Here is a 21928-nt window from a genome sequence, read left to right on the forward strand (position 1 = left end):
GACTTAAGGATGACTGTACACACATATGTAACCACAGAGTAAGGGGACATCTGAGGGAGTTAGCCAAGCATGAAGTAATAGTTGCGTGTTGTGTGTGTGTTTGTGTGTGTAAATGTATGCCATCGCTGCCAGTCTCGCTCCAGGAAATGAGTTAAGAATAGGGTCACGAGTCTAAACCGTTGTTGGCATCATCTCATCACCCATGTGGTTGGCATTTGACATTGGAAAGTTGAGTGTTCTCTAGGACAGCACAACAGCACTCAAACTAGTTTTCATGTTCCAAATCCAAATCCACTGAACCAACCTGAAGGCCATTTGAAACCGGGCCGCACAGAAACAATAATAATTATTCATTATATATTGTTTCAATAATAGAGAAATGTTGGCCTTGTCTTGTTCATTTGATGCCTAGTGATGGGTCAACCTTGCTTCATGAAGCAGTGTCCTAATTATAACAGCTCAGTAGGTGGCGCCCTTATGTATTAGAGCAGAGACCGCCATCTAGTGGTCTCTGAAAAGTAAGTACACTGCTTCACGAAGCTTCAGCCATTCTCTTGTGTTACTCAACTCAAAAAACAAGCTCACAAACTAGCTAAATCAACAACACAAAATGGGACTTGTATCTTGTTGCAAAGAAACAAGTACGACTTATGGCCAGTTTTATTTTCACTGCATAAAAAAGTAAAGTCTGGTGTCTGGTCGCAGCAGCAACACCTAAACAAAATGTATTTTAAAGTGTTAACATTACTGGCAAAACTTCTAATTAAAATAAAATGGAAAGTTACTCACCCAAAACCATTAGACAGAGATTTGAAGATCTAATGAAACATTTAATACTGGGGAAGGAAGATAAACGACCAGAGGGGATTCATCTTAAATGGCAGTCCAGTCGTGGTATTTGTCAAAAAGTTGGACACCTGAATGGTATTTTCTATATTTTCTTTGGGTGTTTTTTTTAATTTATAATTGATTGTAATTATTTTTTTTATTTTATTTTGTTTTAATATAAATATTATTTTATCTATTTTTTCAGACTGCACAGTAGTATAAAAGGAAAATAAATAAAAAATCTACTTGGTACATAAAGTGAGTAATGTGATATCCTTATAACTTTTTCAGTTGTTCTATTATTTGGTTGAACATCTCTATGTGACTGATTGATACTGATTGTTGGTTGTTGTTCTTTTCTCCTTTTACTAATATTGATCGGCTGATGAAGCTTCATGAAGCTTCCTATTCTTAGACCTCAGTAGGATCCCCCCTTGATTTAGAAGTATAATTTTAGATTTTAGAGGCAGAGACATTGAGTTACATGTCAGGAAATATGAATACGTCTTCATGAAGCTTCATCAGCCCATCACTACATCTAGTACATCTATTTCCAAAAGGTGGTTGGATGGGTGGTTGGGTGGTTGTGTGGATAGGTGGCAGGATGGATGGATGGTTGGTTGGGTGGGTGGGTGGGTGGGTAGATGGATGGAAGGATGGATGGATGGATGGATGGATGGATGGATGGATGGATGGATGGATATTAGATATACTATTGATCCTTTGGGAAAATTCTCCTTGTGAAATGTCTCATTACACTGTTCCTATATATGTTCATAAATATAATCTGTTTTGCACTTTTCTTGCTATAAAAGGAGCCTTTTGACTTTTCTAACTCTTCCCTAAAGATCTCTATAGACTATAGACTGTTTTACCACCACCCTTTAAAGCCTGGAAGCACTGAAATGAAAGTTATATATTCTTGCGCCTTTCAGTTTCACAAAAAACCTGTGATTATGTGATTCACATAATTTTATTGATTCCTAAATGATCAATGAACTTGTTCATGTTATCTCCCAAAGCACCAGAAGAAAAAGCTAATGGTTGAGGTAACAAAACAAAATGTTTTTTTAATCATAAATGTCACGTTGATTACATTGGAGTATATTGGAGTTTTATGGATATGTGTTGTTCTCACATATTTATTAATCCTGGGCTTGATATCATCAACGTGACAATATGGAGTCTAAGCCAGCGTTATTAATTGCATTAGGGACAACACGATCGCTCTCGAACCCTTTATGGAATCCGCAAATCCTTTAACATCTTCAGGTAATTGAAACTGATATCAACTTCGCTGAAGCAGTTGATTGGACTGAACAGCTGTCCAGGGTTTTCAGTGAGTGTGTGTGTGTGTGTTTGGACGACCATAGGTGCTGTGAAGAATGAAGAAGAGAGGCTTGGAGCGCAGATTTAATTTGGTATCAAAGAGGAGAGGTCGGAGCACAGGGATGAAGGGTTCTGAGCCGGACGTCAGTCCGAGAGGACAGCGGCGGCTAATGAAGATTAATAGCTCAGCCACGGACTGGACGGGTTCAGTTAAAGCTTGTTTAGCTGTTGTTCAGGCATCAAAATCGATTTATTACACAGAAGGAAAAAAAATGCTGTTTGAAGATTATTTCAATCTGTTGTAAACGTGATATTTTCTTTTAGGTTAACAACGCGCCTGAGCTCGTAAGGGACAATACTTTCACTTGATTTTGCATAATTACAGACACTTTTGTCAACACATTAGACCCATTTGCATGAGAAAAGAAAGCAAGTCACACCCGCCTAGATCATCACACAGAAGAACAATATAAGCGATGCTGTGCAACTACACGAGCAATAATGCAAAATGGAAATTGGAGGAGGCGAAGCTGAATCATGCTGAGCTGGTAGAATAAGTAACTTTACTGAAAACCTTGTTAACGTTTTATTAGGCTTGTAAACAAGAGGACAAGAGGGTGCACTTGTTGGCTTGTTGATTCAATTTATCTAACAGGATTTGGAACGTGGTCAGTACCGGGAATCCGTGCGCACATGCTGATCAACAGGATTACTTTATTGAGGTGCAGGCGTCCAAATAAAAAAAAAAAAAAAAAAATGCCATTATTGTATAGTTTATGTTAATTAGTAAATACATACACTTTGATACTGAAAGCTTGCTTGATGGGGGTTATTTTTTGTCTGGGTTGTCATATGCAGTGGGCCCCCCCTAAAAAAATCGACATCATGCGTTCGTTTAAAAATTTGCACTCGCAAAAATATTTATTTTTCTGATTCCAGGAAAATCTATTTTGGGGTAATTTTATAACTATGTAGTGCAGCGGATATTGCCCTTTTAACCTTGACTTGAATATCTGCCCTATCCTGAGGGCAGGGCCAGTATAAATAGATTGATCAGTTCCCTAACAGGTTGATCAGAAAGGCTGGCTCTGTGGTTGGCATGAAGCAGGACTCACTGGTGACAGTTGTATCCTTTGTCTTTGTTTTTTAATTTTTTTTTATCTATGTTCTTTATCTTTAGATTGTGTCAACTTGCACATTCTTTTTATTGCACTTTGTTTTTGTTCTTGTTTTATGAATCTATCGTCTATGTTTCTGTATGCTGGAAAAACAATTTCCCGAAGGAGACCTACAGATGGATCAATAAAGTTTATCTTATCTAATCTAATAATAAAGGTAGAAAAAAGTTTTAGTCAAAGTAGAAGACGGACCAATAAATTCGCTAACTTTGACTAGAAATCTGAAAGGAGGAAACATACTTGCTTTAATGGAAGCAAATTAAACCCATGTGATCAGTAATTTACATCTAATCATTATAACTCAATTCAAATGGTCTCAGTTAATTCATACGTGCTGCATATATTACCTTAAAAGTGGCAGCAAAGCTTTTTAATGAATTGTTGAAGTTTATTACACATATCCATTAGCAAGAAGATCCCCAAAGTTTTCTTTATTCCAGTATTATTGTCTCATATGCAAGTGATTCACCTCGTATTTAAGTAGAACTACTAGGCGATCGGTTGGAAATATAAACAAAAAAACAACAAAAACACAGTGTGATAAATTCCCTGTTTGATATTCCTAACCTGTGGGAATGTTTCCTGTCAGTGCTCCGTGTGTGGATGTTTCTTTATCTTCAAAGACGTGGAGTATTTCGTGGGCAGCGAAACCGTTTGGTTTAATGTTTTCATTTGGGCAAAAGAAGGCAATAAATAACCTTGACAACATCACAGAGGAGGGTGGCGTCTCAGAGAATACAAATATCACAAATAATAATGTTGTTTTTAAACGGTGTTTCGTGAAGAAATGTGATTATTTCCCCGGACTCGGCCGAGACTCACTTGCCGTTAACGACTGAAGGGAACACATCTTTATTTCCGCGGAAATGACAGAAAGAAGACATGAAATCAGTGGTTAAGTGAGAGTATCCACTCCATTTATAGCTTTAATGCATCTGCAAATTTCACACCAAATCATGTTTAATATTTTGGATTTCCCAAGCACGCCTCCCGGAGAGACGAGTAATCTCCCCGAAGATTGTTGATCTTATCGGACTTTTTCATCTACATATTATGGCCTGTGTCGACCAGCCCCTCGCTTCATTCACATGCATCGCAGCCGCCATCGTGCCAATCTTCAAAGTTGCAGATGAAATTACCTCAAGTCATGTCGGTAAGAGATATGCATATCATTTCATGCACATGATCATATGCAAGTGCCTTAGCTGGCGTGGATGATTGCGGGCGTATCGATTTACATGTACAAGAGTGGAAGTTAACCAGGAAAAAGAACGATGCAGGGTAAAAATCCATCCCAGAATTTCCTGCACAGGGATTTTCTTTAATTCACATGAATCGAATGCCACTTTTAGCTTTAAAAAAATAGGAGTGGAATATTCTACTCTACGTAAGTGATGTAATCGCATCAGAGTTTTTGTCAGTTAATAGCCAGTTAAGAAACGCTGGAGGCAGCACTGACTTTAAGGAACATCTGTATATATTGGACTATCTCTTTAATACTAAGTGACACCTTGGTAGAAAGTTTGTTTATTTTCACTCGACCCAGATAACTGCTAGAAAAAGTTGAGCGAATTCATGTTTTTTTTAGGATGAGAAATTGAAATTAAAAACATCTTTACACTATGGTTGTAACTTTCATTAACCTCTCAAGCATTTCATTAAATGGGTTATAATGGGAAGAGCACAGTACTTCAGAGGCTTTTAGAATCCATCACAGAAAAAAGGAAAAGCTTTTTCACTTGGTTGAATTCACTTGGCATTTTTAGAAATAACCATTACTTACTTACTTACGTACTTTCATTAGTAGATGCTTTTAAAGCAGCTCTGGGTAGTTCCGGTAGCTTAATATTTTTGTACTAAAATATTTTCATTAAACTTGTGATGACACTTAAAACTAGTTGAATGACTCATAAACCGTGGCTTGAGGTGTTTTGTGTGATTTTTATTTTCACTGTAAAAGTTCTTGGGGATGGTGTGAACATGCTACATATCGCATTGGTTGTGTAGGTGGTGGGGGGGCAAATTACGGTACAAAAACAAAGTTATAGTTATGTTATTTACAAAGCCGTCATAACGCATATCATAATTTATTATCCACAATCTGATTCATTACCTCATCGGTATCCATTCTTCATTCAGACAATAGAACAACTTTTGCGAGTGCTCATGGGAAATGTAGTCTCCCGTCGGACTAAACACTACCACTTTAGTCCACCGGCGTCGCTCAAATTCAAATCGCATAGAATCGCTTCAAAGGGAAAATATTCTCATTTTTTTCTGATCTCATCCAGAGATGCGTCAGTATAGTAGTGACACACCTCCAGTGTAAGGCATTTTTTGGTGCCTGAATTCGGTAAACAGCTCCTGAGTCACACGAGTGAAGCGGCGTGTGGAGCTCGTCTGTGAAGGTCGCTGCTCGCAGTCTGCTGAGGCTAATCTGAGACCAGAGTGATCGCGCGTGAGGAAAAAAAATGGCAAAACCTAAATCCAACCAAAAACAGAAGAGCTCTGACAGTGAGTCAAAATGGGAATTATTGAACGAAACCCAGATGGCGATGAAAGAAGAGCTGAAGGCAAAGAAAAAACAAACTCAAAAACGAACTCAAAGACTTGAAAGAGCCTCTTCAAAAGGCGATGGCTGAAATCAAACAGCTCCAGAAGGACAACGCAAAGAAAGATCTGCTTATATAAACTTTGGAGTACAGAGTCGAGGAGTTGGACCAGGAGGGAAAACTCCACGAAGTATATGTGACAGGACTAAAAATCCAGCCTCCAAGTTGGGCGAGAGCTGCAGCTGCAGCCACAGAGGCTGATGACTCTGAGATCAAATCTGTGGAGATGCAGGTGTCCGAGTTCCTGAATGGCAGAGGCATCGATCTGGCTTTCAACAACGTTGAAGTATGTATCCTCTTACCCAGAAAGAGTCTCTTACCATAGCTGTTGTGCTGAGATTCACCAACAGAAAATACAAGTCTACACTGCTTATACAGGGCAGAAAGCTCAAAGGACCTGATGTTTATATCAATAAGAACCTGACCAAGAAAAACACAGACATCACCAGGAAAGCTCGCAAACGGAAAAGGGAGGCAAGATACAGCACACCTGGACGGCAAACTGCAGGATCTACATCAGAACGAATGGAGCATCAGCAGAATAATAATCCAGATCAGGAATGAGGAAGATTTGGAAAAAATACAACGACTAAGGTATGGCGTACGAACACTCCATTACTACAGTACAGCAAAGTACAATGGTTTTTACACGGACTGAAAATATGATGGGCTTATCTGAAAGGATTGCGGAGCAGAATAGTGTGGAGCTTATTATAAATCAACATGTGATACATACCTTATCTGACCAGAATGAAGGAATTGACTCGGATAATCACTTCTATTATAACAAGTCTGAGAAATGCCACATCTACACTGAAGAACATGTAACACGTTATGTCATACGTAACAATTCTGGCTGGGTAACAAACTTTAACTAAAGAGTTCCGGGTTAGAGGTAACTGAACTAAATATAACCTTACCGTAATTTCTAGAAAACATAAAAAAAACAAAAACTAAAATGAAAACCGAACTCTCCTGACTCACTCACATGTTACAAATGTTTTTCTCTCCAAGATGCAGTGTGTGTAAGCTTGTTTTAAATGCGTCTTTTCAAGGTCTAGCCTATTCTTTTTTTATGCTTTGAATGTTAAATCATTTCTGCACTTTAAGGGATTGTACTGCCAATGTTGTTGTACTGGTACAAGGACAATAAAGACAATTCAATTAAATTTCAGTAAATCCCTCATCATGACCATGTTTTTAAGTTCTTACTTTATAAAGTTTCCCTTGTCTGAAATCTAGGCGAATGAGAGGTTACAAGAGCATCCATTATGACATTATAATGGTCTTCACTCCTCCAGCCAGGTGTAATCACACCCTGCTTTGTTTATACAACAAGTCCCTTGGAGGTGGAGAGTTCTAGGATTGATGATGTGCGGTGACAAAACTCAATATTTGACTACAGTAGAGTGGGTGTGGTGATGATAAACAACAGTTAATCTCCAGAAAAACAAAGTGTTTTCAGTGGGCGGCGCTTCAGCACATTTAAAGTTTTAAGTAAATATTTAAATGAAAAGAGAGTGTTTTGTACAAACAGGCACATACTGGTGAGTACAATTTATATTTAAGAGACATTTCAATTCAATCAACACATTTGTTTAAGAAGTTTAACCAGACATCAATTACGTACCTCTTCTGCTTTGGCTTGCTCAAAGGCAAACTCCATGGTGGGCACCCCGATCACATTGGCGACAAAGAGCTTATCTCCAGGCGACTGTAGCGTGCTGACGCTGGGCCCAGGACAGTTACCTCCTCGGATGCAGCTCAACAACTGTCTCTGAGGGAGAGAAAGACAGAAATTTACACCGAGAGGAAACCTTGAAGACTGAAAACTTGTACAACAATGATTCCATGATCTGTTGACTATGACACACCGAGACAGGACAAGGTCTAACAAGCTAGAAGGTGGCGAGAAAAGTTTCCAGAGTTAAACAAGAAACACAAGTTGGTGTTAAAGCTGTGCAGAGGAAAGATCTTTTCAGCAAGTTAGGTACAGAGATCGTTACTAAATACTGCTGCAAGACAACGGAATAAAGATCAGCAAATCCATTTGCCAATGTGGACTTGGACAGTGCAGCATAGGAAACCTGATTGAGGACGGATAACTGCTGAAGGTGGATGGAATTGATTATAGTAAGAAGGCCATATCATCCTAAAGTACAGGAGGATATTTGTTGCTACATACACTAGTTGGAGTAAAACCTATTTTCATAGCCGTCCAAAATATCAAGACATAGACGGATAATTCTCACAAAGAACACCAGACAACGTCATTAAAAAGTCATATATACACACTTTAAGTAAGGTTAGGTGTCTGGGATGGGAGTGAGATCCTGTTCCCGATTTAAAGAACCTAGGTGTCTTGTTCACGAGTGAGGGAAGAATTCGGAGGGAGATGGTCAGACAGGTTGGAATGGAGTCCACAGTATTGTGTATGGACTCTTCATTAGAGAAAGGATGATAAGTGTGAACATCCGGGAGAGGGTGGGAGTAGAACAGCTTCTCCTCCGCAGTGAAAGGGGTTCAGTCTAGGTGAGGCATCTGATTAGAAGGGAAGAGTTGGACGATATCGCCCCATTACCCGACTCCAGATAAGCGAATGATGATGACGACGACAACCCACATACGAGGGAGCACACACAAAGACACAGTTTTCATTCATTATTATGTTGTATACTTTTAAATTCTTGCTCAAAGAAACCAGCAGTATCTTTCACAACAAGAGACCTTGCTGCTCTGCATTTCTGATTTATCTGTGTTAAACAACCAATTACAGTTACCTTTTTATCAATTTATTCTTCATTATCTTCGTTTATATTTAAAGAAGTAGCAATTTAGCATTCAGCTGGAGCTTTGATAATAATAACACAAACAATTTCTGCAACACAATCGGCTTACTAAAAATATCAACGGCACTCGGCAACAATAATCCTTTCCAAAACTTCTATATTTTACGAGATTTAATGGTGGGTTTTGCATGTTAGTAATGAGGGACTCACTTCTTCTGCATTCAATTATTTAGATGGTTTTAGCTGCCAAACTACTTCACTTCTGTTTTGATGCCAGCCAATCCCCCATCTGTGAATATAACCCTTTTTTATTCATTCGCTTTACTCATTTCACCAACTTCCTGTTGGGGCTTGTGTTCTGAAAGTAGGTGGTCCTTTATATGGGTTAAGGAGTAGTGGGAGGGATAAAGAGTAACAACGAGCAAAGATAAACAACATTTTTCCTTTGTGTCAATTACGACGAAAGTTATATATACGATAAAAGAACCATGAGATTTTTAGAACTATTAGCCGGCCATCGCTGCTCTGCGATCTATGACTTTGAACGACCACTGAGCTCCGATAAATAAATTAAACTTAATGAATCTCCGTGTTAAAGAAGTGACAACATCAGAGCATCAAAACTCTCCTAGCAAATTAATTAGACACAGATCTGACGTTACAAAAATGACAACTTTTTTTTTATTGAAATCCCACTGTCGATTTTTGAGAATTAAAAATTAAAAAACTCAATTATAGTGATGGATAAACTCCAATGTATTTAAGAAAATCAGTGCTCGTTAAAAGGATCGGATGTTCCTGTTCTTAGCATAAACTGTTGACTGTTACCACCAGTGCTCATGGCAACAGACAAAGTCCCTTTCAAACCCAAGTTAGAAAAAACATGTGCTTTTGTCCTAACACAGACCTTTACAGACAATAATTACTGATCAACAACTTTGTCAACCACGGCATCAATTAAGGGTCATCCATTTGTATGGGTTAAACCAAGTAGCTAAATAAAAACTCAAGACTGTATGTTTTATTTGTTGTTATAATCTACACCTAGCTACATTTTATTATCTCTAAGAAAGTCTGCTTTGAAAGATACCAAACCTTTAGGGCCTAACATTCAATATATTTGGTTTTGGTTATTATTTATTTAATAAGTAATCTCATTATTTATTTTCGGTGAAGAACCCATCAAGGGTTTTTTGGATATGTGTGGCTTTCTTGAAGGCATCCCTACGATCGTCTGCTACAAACTGACCCCGCCCCCCGACAGAGAAGGGAAAAGGTATGAGACCCTCATAGGAAAAAAAAAGTTTGAGGACCTCTGCTGTGAAGATAACATTTGTGTGCGTAAGAGAGGAACAACCGTGCTGCATTCAAAGACAACTCACAAATAGGGAACAAGACAAATAAGAGGACAAAGCCAAAAGTTAATGTTTGGTGTCGCTGGTAATGCTACAATTTCTCGAAGGAGGGCTCAATAAAGTTTATCTAATCTAGTTTAGATCAGTGATTCCCAAACTGTGGGTGAAGGTATTGCAAGTGGGCCGGAAAATAGTTTCTAAAATGGTATAGTTGTTTTGTGGATGGAAGGATTTAATTATATAAAAATAAAAATACACATAATAATGTTTTAAATGTTAAAACTCGTTAAGTTTAAAAGGATATTAAACATTTTCAAATATTATTTTCATTATATTGCTTTTCCTGCGAGTACTTATAAATGTGACAAGGAAATGACAACGATTATATTGTCTTCATATTTATGGGGTCCGAGGTGGGCCGCAAAGGTTTTTGAGACTTAAAAGTGGGCCCTGAGTTGGGGACCACTGATCTAGATATAGCACATTTTCATCTTAATTTGTTTGTTATATCCGGCCTCATATTTAGCTCTCTGGCTCAGCTCTTTCCAATCCCAGCCCCTGTTAATTCATGTCTCACAGAACACATTTACTTTGCTCTTCTACATTTTTCGAATGGTGCTCAAAACTTACACAAAATAAGTTTTTGTTTTTAGTGTGCACTCATTACACAAATAAAATGACTTATTTGGTGGTTGTTCTCTGGGCTCAAGGACGATCCGTGCTACTCAGAATAAAAACAACATCAATTGAATGTTATTGGTTGTTTTCGCTACAGAACAAGGTCAGATTTCCCTCATGAAGGCTTCGAAATCCTATTCAAAAAAAAATCCGGCAGAAATGTTTCATGCGGTGCGTCGACAAAGAGTGACGGAGAGCTGTTGTTAGCGGAAATGTAATTATTCATGCTAGTTAGGAGCTTAATACGGTGTTTCAGAAGTCTCTCACTTTCTTCCCAAGTATTACCGTTCAATCTATCTTTTTATTCATTAAGAGACCCTCCCTGCGGCAAGATAAATCCAAAGAAAAACTGCTGTTCTCAACCAGTCCCCGTCCTCTCTGTTCCGTGGTTGTGATATGAAAGTGTGATGAAAGGAGCAGTCACATAAATATCCTCAGAGTCTGCTTCTCCTCACGATTATGCAGATTCATGGACGCTGCCACAGCCACACTGTACAATAGCGCAAGTCTGGTAATTTAAATATACTGCAGACAGAATAGTATTTCAATAAGAAGCCAAGGCTGCTGCGGCACCATCTTGGATAGCAGCACATAAAGTCAGACACTCATTCTCTTGATTTATAACTCGCTCATTTAACTCTGATTTTACGTGTGAAAACAGATAAATTACAAGTCTCGCGTACAGCTGATGTTCACATCAAGCATTTACAGTGGATTTTATAGCTGGCATATCGCCAGCCCTTTATTTATTCCCAAAATCTGTCGTGTTATTGTAATTCAATTTTAATTTGAGCTGCCGGAGGACTATCTGTTGGAGGGGAAACTAATTGTGCTTGTAATACAAGATCCTGGAACGACATAACGATCCTGACAATTTACATGAAATACGTTCGCAGGAACGACATCGTTCGTCCCCGGCGCCAACATTTCATAGTCATTTTCAAGGAAAGATGTGCCACCTGGAGTAAACATGGCCGACGATGACGAGGCCGTAAAAATAAAGGATGGCGTTGACTTGAATGCAACAATATTGATCAGGGAAACCAAACATTTTAATTGTAGCATCCAGTCAATCAACACATGGAATCATCGCTCAATGCAGTTTTACTCGTCTACTTGTATCGTTAAATACACAGTGATGGGCTAATGAAGCGTCATGAAGCAGTGCCTTATATTATTAACCCCACTAGATGGCGCTCTCTGATCCATTATCTAATGAAACCTTGAATAATGTTGAAACCGAGGCGACCTCCTACTGAGCTCTAATAATAAAGACTGAGCTTCATGAAGCTTCATCACGACTTATAAGCACTTTAGAGTCTGAAAGGAGAACAAAATACTAGTTTTCTGATAAAAAAAAAGATTAATAACAAATTGCTGAAACATTATAAAATACATAATCACTTAAAATGCTGAAAATTAGTTTTGTTAACAGCCTAATTCTAGTGGACCAGTTATAAATATCACTTATTTAAACCTGAAAAGTTATTTAATCTCAAGAAGGACAACTTTAAACCCACATTGGACTTAAAACTAGGTATATTTACTTAATATCGATCATTTTTGCACTTTACAGAAACCATTATATATTCATAAAACTAGATAAAAGTAATAGCAACAAAATAAAATAATTAACTTTCAAATGAATGTCGCCTCTGTCCCACAAATACGATTCTAGAAAAAATAAAAACAAATACAGTATAACATTTAAAGTGAAAAAAACAATAACAACATATTTTAAAATATAACTTATTTACTGTGGACATTAGTCATACATTGTTTTGCTACTGAGATTGAAATTGGTTTGAATCTCTTCAGCTTAACCATTGTGTTGACTCTGGGTCAAGGCGACCCGGTGGCTCGAGTAAACAAATGATTTCCCTTGGGTCACCTTGACCCAGATTTAATACAATGGTTTTACAGTATATTTACTTGTGTATTTCGATACATTTAGCACTTTACAGATACTATAATACATTCATAAAATTCTATAAAAGTCACGGCAAGGAAATTAAAAAAATAACATGAATATAAATTGTAACTTTAAAATAAGTTAAATAATTAATAATTAAATAATAGGCTCTACCCTTCAAATACTATTTTGAAAATCAAATACCAGAATCAGAATGGGAAACTTTTACTAACAGTGTAATAAACTGAATAAAGATTTTTTTTATACCATTTAAAGTGAAAAAAGAAAAGCCAAACTGGACCATGTCAGCCTGAAATTTCAGGAAGATTTAAAATAAATCTTAAAATATAACACAATATTTTCCTACTTAGATTATTTTTATTCTTTTCTGAAAAGCTTAAAAAAATGTCTTAGTCGTCTTTAAACGTCCTGTTTTTAGACACAAATGTAGAAAATGTTTGTTCCCCATATTCGTGGACGGCCTGTGAGCTATGTTTAGTGTTTTTCCGGAAAATAAAATAAAACCTTTGTAGTGCCTGCAAAAAACATCACGCTGATGATGTCACGACTGAAAGATCCAGATCAAATTCTACAAGTTGTCCACTTTGAATTACAAATGGATTTGGAACGAGGAACAGAAAGTTACCGACACTGATCATCCACGAGGCTCGCACTCACAGCTCCTGACTTTACAAAACATTCATCTTTGGGAACACGACGAGTTGCATGTTGAAATCCACTCAATCACAAGAGGGGTGGATTGAACAGTGGCTTGCCCAACAGCGAGAATACAACACCCACCTCGGGGACGGAGTTGATAAATAAATCATTATAAGCCAGAGATTTTGAGCAGGGCCCCTTTTTTATTCAGTAAAAATAAGAGCTGAAGTGGTGGAGGATTTATGGGGGGAATTCTCAAAGGGCAAACTAGGAGGTTTCGACTCAATCCCTGCCTGCAAATATTTGACATCCCTCGCAGCGACTCTGTGTAACTATATAAGATCCTTTCTTGCGAAAAGCATGTTTTAGTTGTTTACTTGATTAAAAAGAATGATAGAAATGTTCCAGCCACTGCTTTTTGTCGAGGAAGGGGATAAAAAAATTGTAATTTTTCTGAAACATTCACATGATTTATAGGTTTTAGAATCACTGATGTCCTTCTATATCAGAGCTTAGTGGCGTAAGTTCAATTTATAGACTGTTCATTCAACATCTTAAAAGCTTGATACCATACATTCTCAGGTAGGAGGGAAAGGTCACAAACAACTGGTGTTTATTAAGCCAGCTGAATATAGGACGCGCCATCTTTAATTCATACGTTCTTTTGTCAACGATGCACTCTAACCTTTCCTCAGAGCCCTGATGAATGAGAGTCCTGCATCTGTGTCCACTTATCAGCTCAGTGTTTCTGCTCCCGGGTCCATGATTCAAGTTTGTGTTTTTGCTTCCATTTAAATCGATAAAGGTTCGGTTTTGACTCCACATCAGGGAGAAATCCTCGTTTCACCTTTTAATAAAAAGGTTAAAGCTGTCGGTTTAGGATGGAGGTAATTATAAAGTCCAGCGGTGAGCTTAATGCTGGGCTGGTGAGGGGGGTCCCTCAAGGGGCTTTTTTTAAAAAAGGATTTCATCTGATAAATTGTCCAGAAAAAGTTTTAATTTTAGGATATTATGAATCACTTGTTTTTAATTAAAGAAATCTGCCTATAGGGTAAGAAAGTGTTTCTTTAAAATGTTTCTGAAATCAAGAATAATGGCTTATTCAAGAACTATTTATGTTTTTAGTCACCATGATTATGTTATTTTTGTCTTAATACCTTGAAACATTTTGACTTGTCAGGACTTGTCGGGTGATTGTTTCTCATATTAAATCTATTCACGCAGTTTTGACTTGACACAAGACAGCCACATGCCTAAAAAAAAAAAATCTCAAATTTAAATAGTTATTTTTAAACAATTGAAAATGTTTATATCATATCAAAATATATATAAAACATGAAAATACAGCCATTAAGTGCAACTAATCTTCTGGACCTCCATTGTATCATTAGTATGTAAGTAAGTAAGTAAGTAATATTTATTTATATAGCGCTTTTCGAGACCAAGGTCACAAAGCGCTTAAACAATCAAAACAATACTCAAAAAAGTACATACTTTAAAGATCAAGATAATACTGAGAACAACACAGGAGTTCGAGAAATTCAAGGAAAAGCCTGAACAAATAGAAATGTCTTAAGATGTTTCTTAAAGGAGTCAGTAGACTCCATCAAGCGCAAAGAGAGAGGAAGATCGTTCCAAAGCTTAGGAGCAACAGCCTGAAAAGATTTCTCTCCTCTGGTCCTGAACCGTGTGCGAGGAACCATAAGTAGATTCTGATCCACAGACCTCAGAGCCCGAGCTGGGGTGTAAGGCTGGATCAGATCAGTGATGTAAGGAGGAGCCTGACCATGAATAGCTCTGAAAGTAAGAACCAGAATTTTAAAGTTGAAAGAGTTTTAAGGACCGGAGAGATGTGAGTTCTTCTACTTGAGCGGGTCAGAATTCTCGCTGCAGAGTTCTGAATCAACTGCAGACGAGACAGCTCCTTCTTGTTAAGACATGAAAATTAACTGTTACAATAGTCCAGACGAGAAGAAACAAACGCATGGATCACAAGCTCCAGATCATGTTCCGACAACATTTTCCTAAGTTTAGAGATTTTTCTCAGTTGAAGGAAACAGTTTCTGGTCAGTTTTCTGCAATGTCGAACAAGAGACATGTCTTTATCAAATACAACACCCAGGTTTCTCAGGCTGAGTTTGACAGACTGACCTAAGTCACCCAAGTACTGACTCAACCCTGGAATCTTATCATCAGGAGCAATCACCAGAGTTTCAGTTTTGTCCACATTTAGCTGTAAAGTGTTTTCACTCAGCCATTGTTTGATTTCTAGCAAACAATTGACTAAGCTGTTCAGCCTCTGGGGCTCAGTTGGATCAAAAGAGCAGTAGAGCTGGATGTCATCAGCAAAAATGTGATAAGAAACATCTGGAAATCTCTGAATGATTTTACCGAGGGGAATCAAGTACAGCAAAAACAATAAAGGACCCAGAACAGAACCTTGAGGGACTCCACACAACAGATCTGCCGATTCAGACCTCATTTGATTGGCAGATACACTAAAACTGCACCCAGAAAGGTAAGATAGAGAGAACCATTCTAACACAGACCCAGACAGTCCCACTTCATCCCTCAGTCTTCTCAGCAGGATCTGGTGATCAACTGTGTCAAAGGCTGAAGACAGATACAAGAGAACCAGAACAGTGAATTTACCAGAGTCAGCCGACATCATGATGTCACTGGACACTTTCAATAAAGCTGTCTCCGTAGAGTGATGTTTACGGAAGCCAGACTGAAACTTCTCATCGATGTCGCTCTGATCCAGGAACAAAGACAGCTGCTCAGACACCACCTTCTCCAAGATCTTGGTCAAGAAAGGGAGCTTAGAAATAGGCCTGAAATTACTGAGGTCAGTTGGGTCTAAGCCTGGTTTTTTGAGCAGAGGCTCCAAAATGGCATGTTTAAATGCATTGGGATAAACCCCTGTGGAAAGGGAGAGGTTCACCATATTGGTAACCCAGGGGCCAATTACATCAAATACTTTGATAAAAAGCCTACAAGGAAGGACGTCATCTGAGCAAGAGGAGGGTTTCATCTTGTTCACTAGTGCCGAAATATCACCCAAAGATACAGTAGTGAAGGAGGACCAAGAGGAGGAGAGGGGCTTAGAGACAGTAGGGGTTCCAAACAAAGGGGGAGAGAGTTTCTCTTTGATCAATTTAATTTTGTCAATGAAAAATCTCAACAATGCATTGCTGTCAGCTTCACAGAAGACAGGCGTGATTTGAGGAGCAGGAGACACAAGAGAATTAATCGTGTCAAACAAAACTTTGGGGTTTTTCCTATTTGCTGCTACCAGTTTTCTGATGTAATCAGATCTAGCAGTTTCTACCATCTCATTGTAAGAAGTCATCAGATCCCTGAGGTGAAGTCTATGCACCTCAAGTTTAGTGGACTTCCAGAGACGCTCAGTCTTTCGACAAAGTCTCTTCAGACTCAGGAGATCTTCATTTGTCCAAGGGCACCGTTTTTTCTGAATTTTCAAGTTCGATTTAACAGGTGCCACTTGATACAGTATTTCAACACAATGATCAGTGAAACAGTGAATCAAACTGTCCACGTCTGGGCAGTCATCAAAGGAAAGACGGTCAAACATAGCAAAACTGTCTGCAGTATCGGCTGAGACCTAACTTTCAAAGGCTAAGGTTCAGGGATGAAGTCCAGGTTAAACAATACAAGAGAATGATCACTCAGATGGACATCATGTACAGATACATTAGAAATGTCCAGGCCAAGGGTAAAAACTAAGTCTAAAATGTGGCCTTTTGATGAGTGGGTTCAGAAACATGTTGCTCAAAATTAAAGGCTTCTGTTAAAGTTAAAAGTCCTTTAGCAGAACAAGATGTGACGTCATCAACATGAAGATTAAAGTCTCTAAGAACAAGGACAGATTCCATTTGAATAATGGAAGATAAGAAGTCACTAAAGTCTTTCAAGAACATCGCCGCAGGACCAGGCTGTTTGTACTAAACTCTCTTTTCTTACGTTAGAAAATGATCTTAAGCCCCGCCCACTAAAAGTGCACAATCTTTCTGGAGATGAAATCTTGTTTATCATAACCACACCCACTCTGCTTTGATTGGTCAAGCATAAACGTTGCGTCACCACGCGTCACCAATCCTGTAGGACTCCACCTCTAGGGACTCCTTGAATAAACAAAGCAGCATTTGAGGGATCAATAAAGTTTTACCTTACCATACTCATGACTGGAGGTGGTGAGCGAGCTGTTGTCAAAACTGTACAAGTTGGTAGTGGGTATGAGTCGTGTATCAGATTGTGAAGTTAAGTGTTTACATCTGTGGCCATCATCATACCCGTACATGCCCAGAATTGGTGTAATTGTAGTGGATGCTCTGACATGGATCCACTTACACTTCAACATCTTGCCCCAAAGGCAATACCAGGATTTCTAACACCAGCAAAGCTCCTTCAACTCTTCTTTTCCCTCCAAATCTCTGGGCTTGTTCGAGATGAGCCAGGCAGACTTTCACATTTTGCTGGTGAATTATCAATTTCCTTCTTTTAACCAACCTGCAATGTCATGACCGGAATATCCACATATAACTTTTTCCTTTATCCCTAGATAAGAAAGGACCAATTCAGCTACTTAAAATTATGGTCATGAGTATGTGCAAAAAAATGAGACAGAAAATGTTATTTTCTTTATAAATAAACAAAAAACAATAATAGGCCGGCATCATACTTGGCTCCACTTGGGGCAGAATCCTTTTTTTTAAAAGAGGGACAAGTGTCTCTGACCTTGCACTGGCTTCTGAGAACCTTTTTTTAAACCCTTATATTTAGTCACCATCAGAGGAAAGAACAGGGTTTTCTCCAGTCAATAATAGCCAGAGGCCGAGACTTTTAGGTTTTGCATAATTTTATCGTTTGCTTAAAGGAACTACAGCTCAGTTTGTGGTTCAAGTGGATGCTGCTGACCTGGGGGTTGGAGCGAGATGTCTAGGGATCCTTGTGCTTTCCTAACACGGTCTTTTTCACAGTGGTGGGTCGCTTTATTAAGTTTGCCCTCTTTATTCCCCTAACTCAATTATCTGCCAAGGAAAAATGCTTGTAAGACATGTTTATTAGGTTGCGTGGTTGACTTCCCTCCACCTCCACAGATGTTTGAAGACCAACCGGCTTATGCCATTTGACGCATCCTTCAATCCAGAAGATGTAGACCAGGACTTCAATACCTGATTGAATAGGAAGATTAAGGTGTACCTTCTATTACGCCTTCTATATCACTGCATTACTTAATCTGAGGATCACCGGCCACCCCAAATTGAAGACGATATAAGTCTTCATCCTCGTTACTTTAGCCACTTGTACTCACTTCACTAAACTCTTTCTCTCACATTAAAACTATCAATGTTCTTACTATAGACACACTTTTAAATGTGACGTAATGGGCAGTCAATGACATCCCTCAAACCCTTTCAGGAGCCAAGATCTCAAGCAGGGACGTTCCTTCACAATACTTGCCTGTCTAGCTCGTCGCTAACAGTGCTAATAACAGTTTTTGGTGGATAAATGTACCACAACACTCTATATCTTCTGTAACAATCTATTCACACAACAATCCTATTATTTACAATATGAAACTGATGAATTAACAACGTGAAATCATGTCACTTTTGCGATAGATTCATGCATTATGTTCCGAATATCACTCATCCCACAAGTCTGCCACAAGGATAACCTGCACTTCAATACTGCCACTTGAGATTCAAAGGTATTGGTTTGGTTCTGTTCAAGGTGGACCTTGTCAGTGCCTTGGAGGTAAACCTGGCACCTCTCCAGGCACCAGTCCACAATCTGTTTTATGGTCCGTCAGGGAACACAAACCACGGTCGGACTTAAATCCTCCTGGACTGATACACTGCTACATGAAAATAATGACATATTGTTTTATGATCTCAGAGGGTTTGGACAACAGCCTTGCCAATTTTCTTTTTCTAACCAGGGAACCAATGTTTAATCCTCGAGGACTTACATCTGGAAACTCCTTGAACAAGGAGACATACCCCCAAAGCCCATTGGAATCCCTGTGGTGCAGAGTCCTATTATAATATTAGATTTTCACTGAATAAAAATTGTAATCTGTACAGTTTTTTACCTAAAAGAAATTATTCTTACAATATAATACAATATATACCACTGATGACAGCATCGTTTTAAATAGTGTCAGTGAACACATCTCACTATATTCCTAAAACCAAACGATGAAGAGTTCCAAAGCAAAAAGTAAACAAATGAGAGAATCAGTTGGCAATGAAAAACACAAAAATATACAAAAAAACAAAACAGAAAACTAGACGAGCACATTATGTGAGTTCACATAGACTTGAAGCATTAGAGAAACAAAGTCAAAGCCTGTCACTGAATCGCCAACGATAAATAAAACTACAGAGGTTTTTTGGAGAGAAAAGTGGTAGCAATGTTGGACAAGATTAGAGTTTGTGTCATTTCAGTGGTTGCTTGAAACAAAATAAAAACAGGCAAGAGAACATTGTGTCTTCCATAACTCACTATACCATTCAAAGGTATTGAGCATTTATTTTACGGTTCTTTTGTTGGATACAAGAGGAACATTTCTAGTTCAGTTCTACACCAGCAAAACAGTCTCAGGAAGCCCTCTTTGTATCAACTCTATTGTATCAGCTATTCTAAGCTTTTTCATTGATGGAAATAATCACCAGTGGTGCATCGTCAAGAAGTTACATGAGCTGTTGACTTCTCTATCGCAGTATTTTAGCATTCTGGGAGTGCTTTTGTCTTCAGGAACCCTTTAAAAAACACCTTCGGTATAATCAGTCAATGATGCAGATGCTTGTTGATGTTTAACAACCGTCTTATCAACAACTCGATAAGACTGAATGTGCTGATGTATGAATAGAAACTCTGATTTGATCTTCACAGGAAGTCAGGGTTGTTAATAATGGAAGTGGTCTACGGGAAGTGAAGAGAATAAAATACAGTTTATGATTCTATAAACCCGAGAGTGCTCAATTTGCAGGTTTTCGCTAATTAACCTTTCGTTTCATACTTTAGGATTTTTTTATACGAGTGAGCTGTGCAAAGAAGGCAGCTCTTAGTTTAGGGATTAGTAGTAAGTAAGTAAGTAAGTCAGTAACTAAGTAAGTAATTAAAATTTATCGAGCGCTAACTAGTGTCCAAACCAAACGCCTTTGACATGTTGAAGTCTTCCTCTCCAAGATGCAATAAGTATCTCATCGTGACCATTTTTTTGAAGTTAATAATTTATGAAGTTCTCCCCTGTCTTAAATCCCAGACAGGGGAGAAGTTACGAGTCCATCATGACATGATAATGGACTAAACTCCTCCTCCAGCCAGCTGTAATCGGTCCCAGCTTTGTTTATACAACAAGTCCCTTGGAGTTGGAGACTTTCGGCATTGATGACGCAGGGTGAACAACCTCAATACTTCACCAATCACAGTAGAGCGTGTATGGTAAACAAAATTCCATAAAATATAAGCACTTTTAGTGAGTGGGGCTTAACAGTTTTGTAAATATGTTAATTAAAAGAGAGTTTTGTACAAACAGACACATAATGATAAGTACAATAGAGGTCCAACATTTATTTAAGACACACTTAAATCAACACAATAGTTTCCCTATAACAAGGCTATAACAAGCAGAAAGGACACATGTTACTAGAATAATAATAATAATCTGTCCACATGTTGTTGAAGTATGCTTAATTGACAGTAAAAAACAGTTTTCTGGGTAACTCATACTGCCTGAAAGAAGACTATATCTCAATTTTTGTAGCCAATTCCATACACCTAACATTTTCTGACTAGAAGAAGCATGGAAGACATGTACATATATATTTTTTTTAATGTATCTCATTCACACCTATGGCTCCATAAAGTAACATTTAGGGGTTCTATTTGTGGAAAATTCTCGTTTTGTGTTTATTTGAGAGAACCAGTGAAACACTCACTGGTTGAATCAGACTTTTACTACAAACCTCAACTCAGTTTCATACTTTGGTCAATTATATGTTACTTCCAGGTAAACCCATGTATTTGGATTTATAACACCCAACTTCCGAAAGCTTCTTCTGGTTTACATTGCAGTGTTGTTCTTGCTCATAACCGTGTGTGCGTGGGCTCCTCTTCTCCTGTGACCATTAGTTCCCCACACATGAATCCAAAGAATCCAATTAAACAATACTCAATTTGTTCTTGTTTGTTTGTGGCCTTCTCCTGTGCTCCCGTTAAAAATATCCTCCTCAAGAAATATCTGCTTGCATTATAATTGGTTCCAAAGCTCCCGTTTCAAAACCATCAGAGCAACGTTGTGATCTGGACGACAGTTCCCGCCAAACTAAGATAAGTAGGAAGTATTATGGCCGGTACAAACATGATTAATGACGGGCTTGGAATGGTTTCTTAACTTGTGGGCGAGCAGAACGTACCTGAGGCGCCTCAAAGACTATTGAGATGATGAATAGATCAATTGAGAGCGTGTGAGACCCTGCTTCCACCCAAATGACAACAAGAGGCAAGTAAACAAAGATGAGGGATTCTTCAGCACGGGCGGGTAATCCTGTCTTCT

General features: G+C 38.3%; 1 protein-coding gene and 1 long non-coding RNA gene across 2 annotated transcripts in view; both read right to left on the minus strand.

Moving 5' to 3' along the window:
• The window catches only part of LOC148085778 (uncharacterized), a 257146-nt gene that overhangs the window by 102040 nt on the left and 133178 nt on the right, over nt 1–21928 (minus strand). The window lies entirely within an intron of this gene.
• Nucleotides 1–21928, minus strand: part of naaladl2 (N-acetylated alpha-linked acidic dipeptidase like 2) — a 250632-nt gene that overhangs the window by 50287 nt on the left and 178417 nt on the right. The window contains exon 13 of the mRNA XM_087783862.1: nt 7578–7724. Coding sequence (XP_087639988.1) covers nt 7578–7724 — 147 coding nt within the window. The remainder of the gene's footprint in view (nt 1–7577; nt 7725–21928) is intronic.

The sequence above is a fragment of the Callionymus lyra genome, chromosome 2 (assembly GCF_982586985.1).
Source record: "Callionymus lyra chromosome 2, fCalLyr1.hap1.1, whole genome shotgun sequence".
In the NCBI taxonomy this organism is placed as follows: Eukaryota; Metazoa; Chordata; class Actinopteri; order Syngnathiformes; family Callionymidae; genus Callionymus; species Callionymus lyra.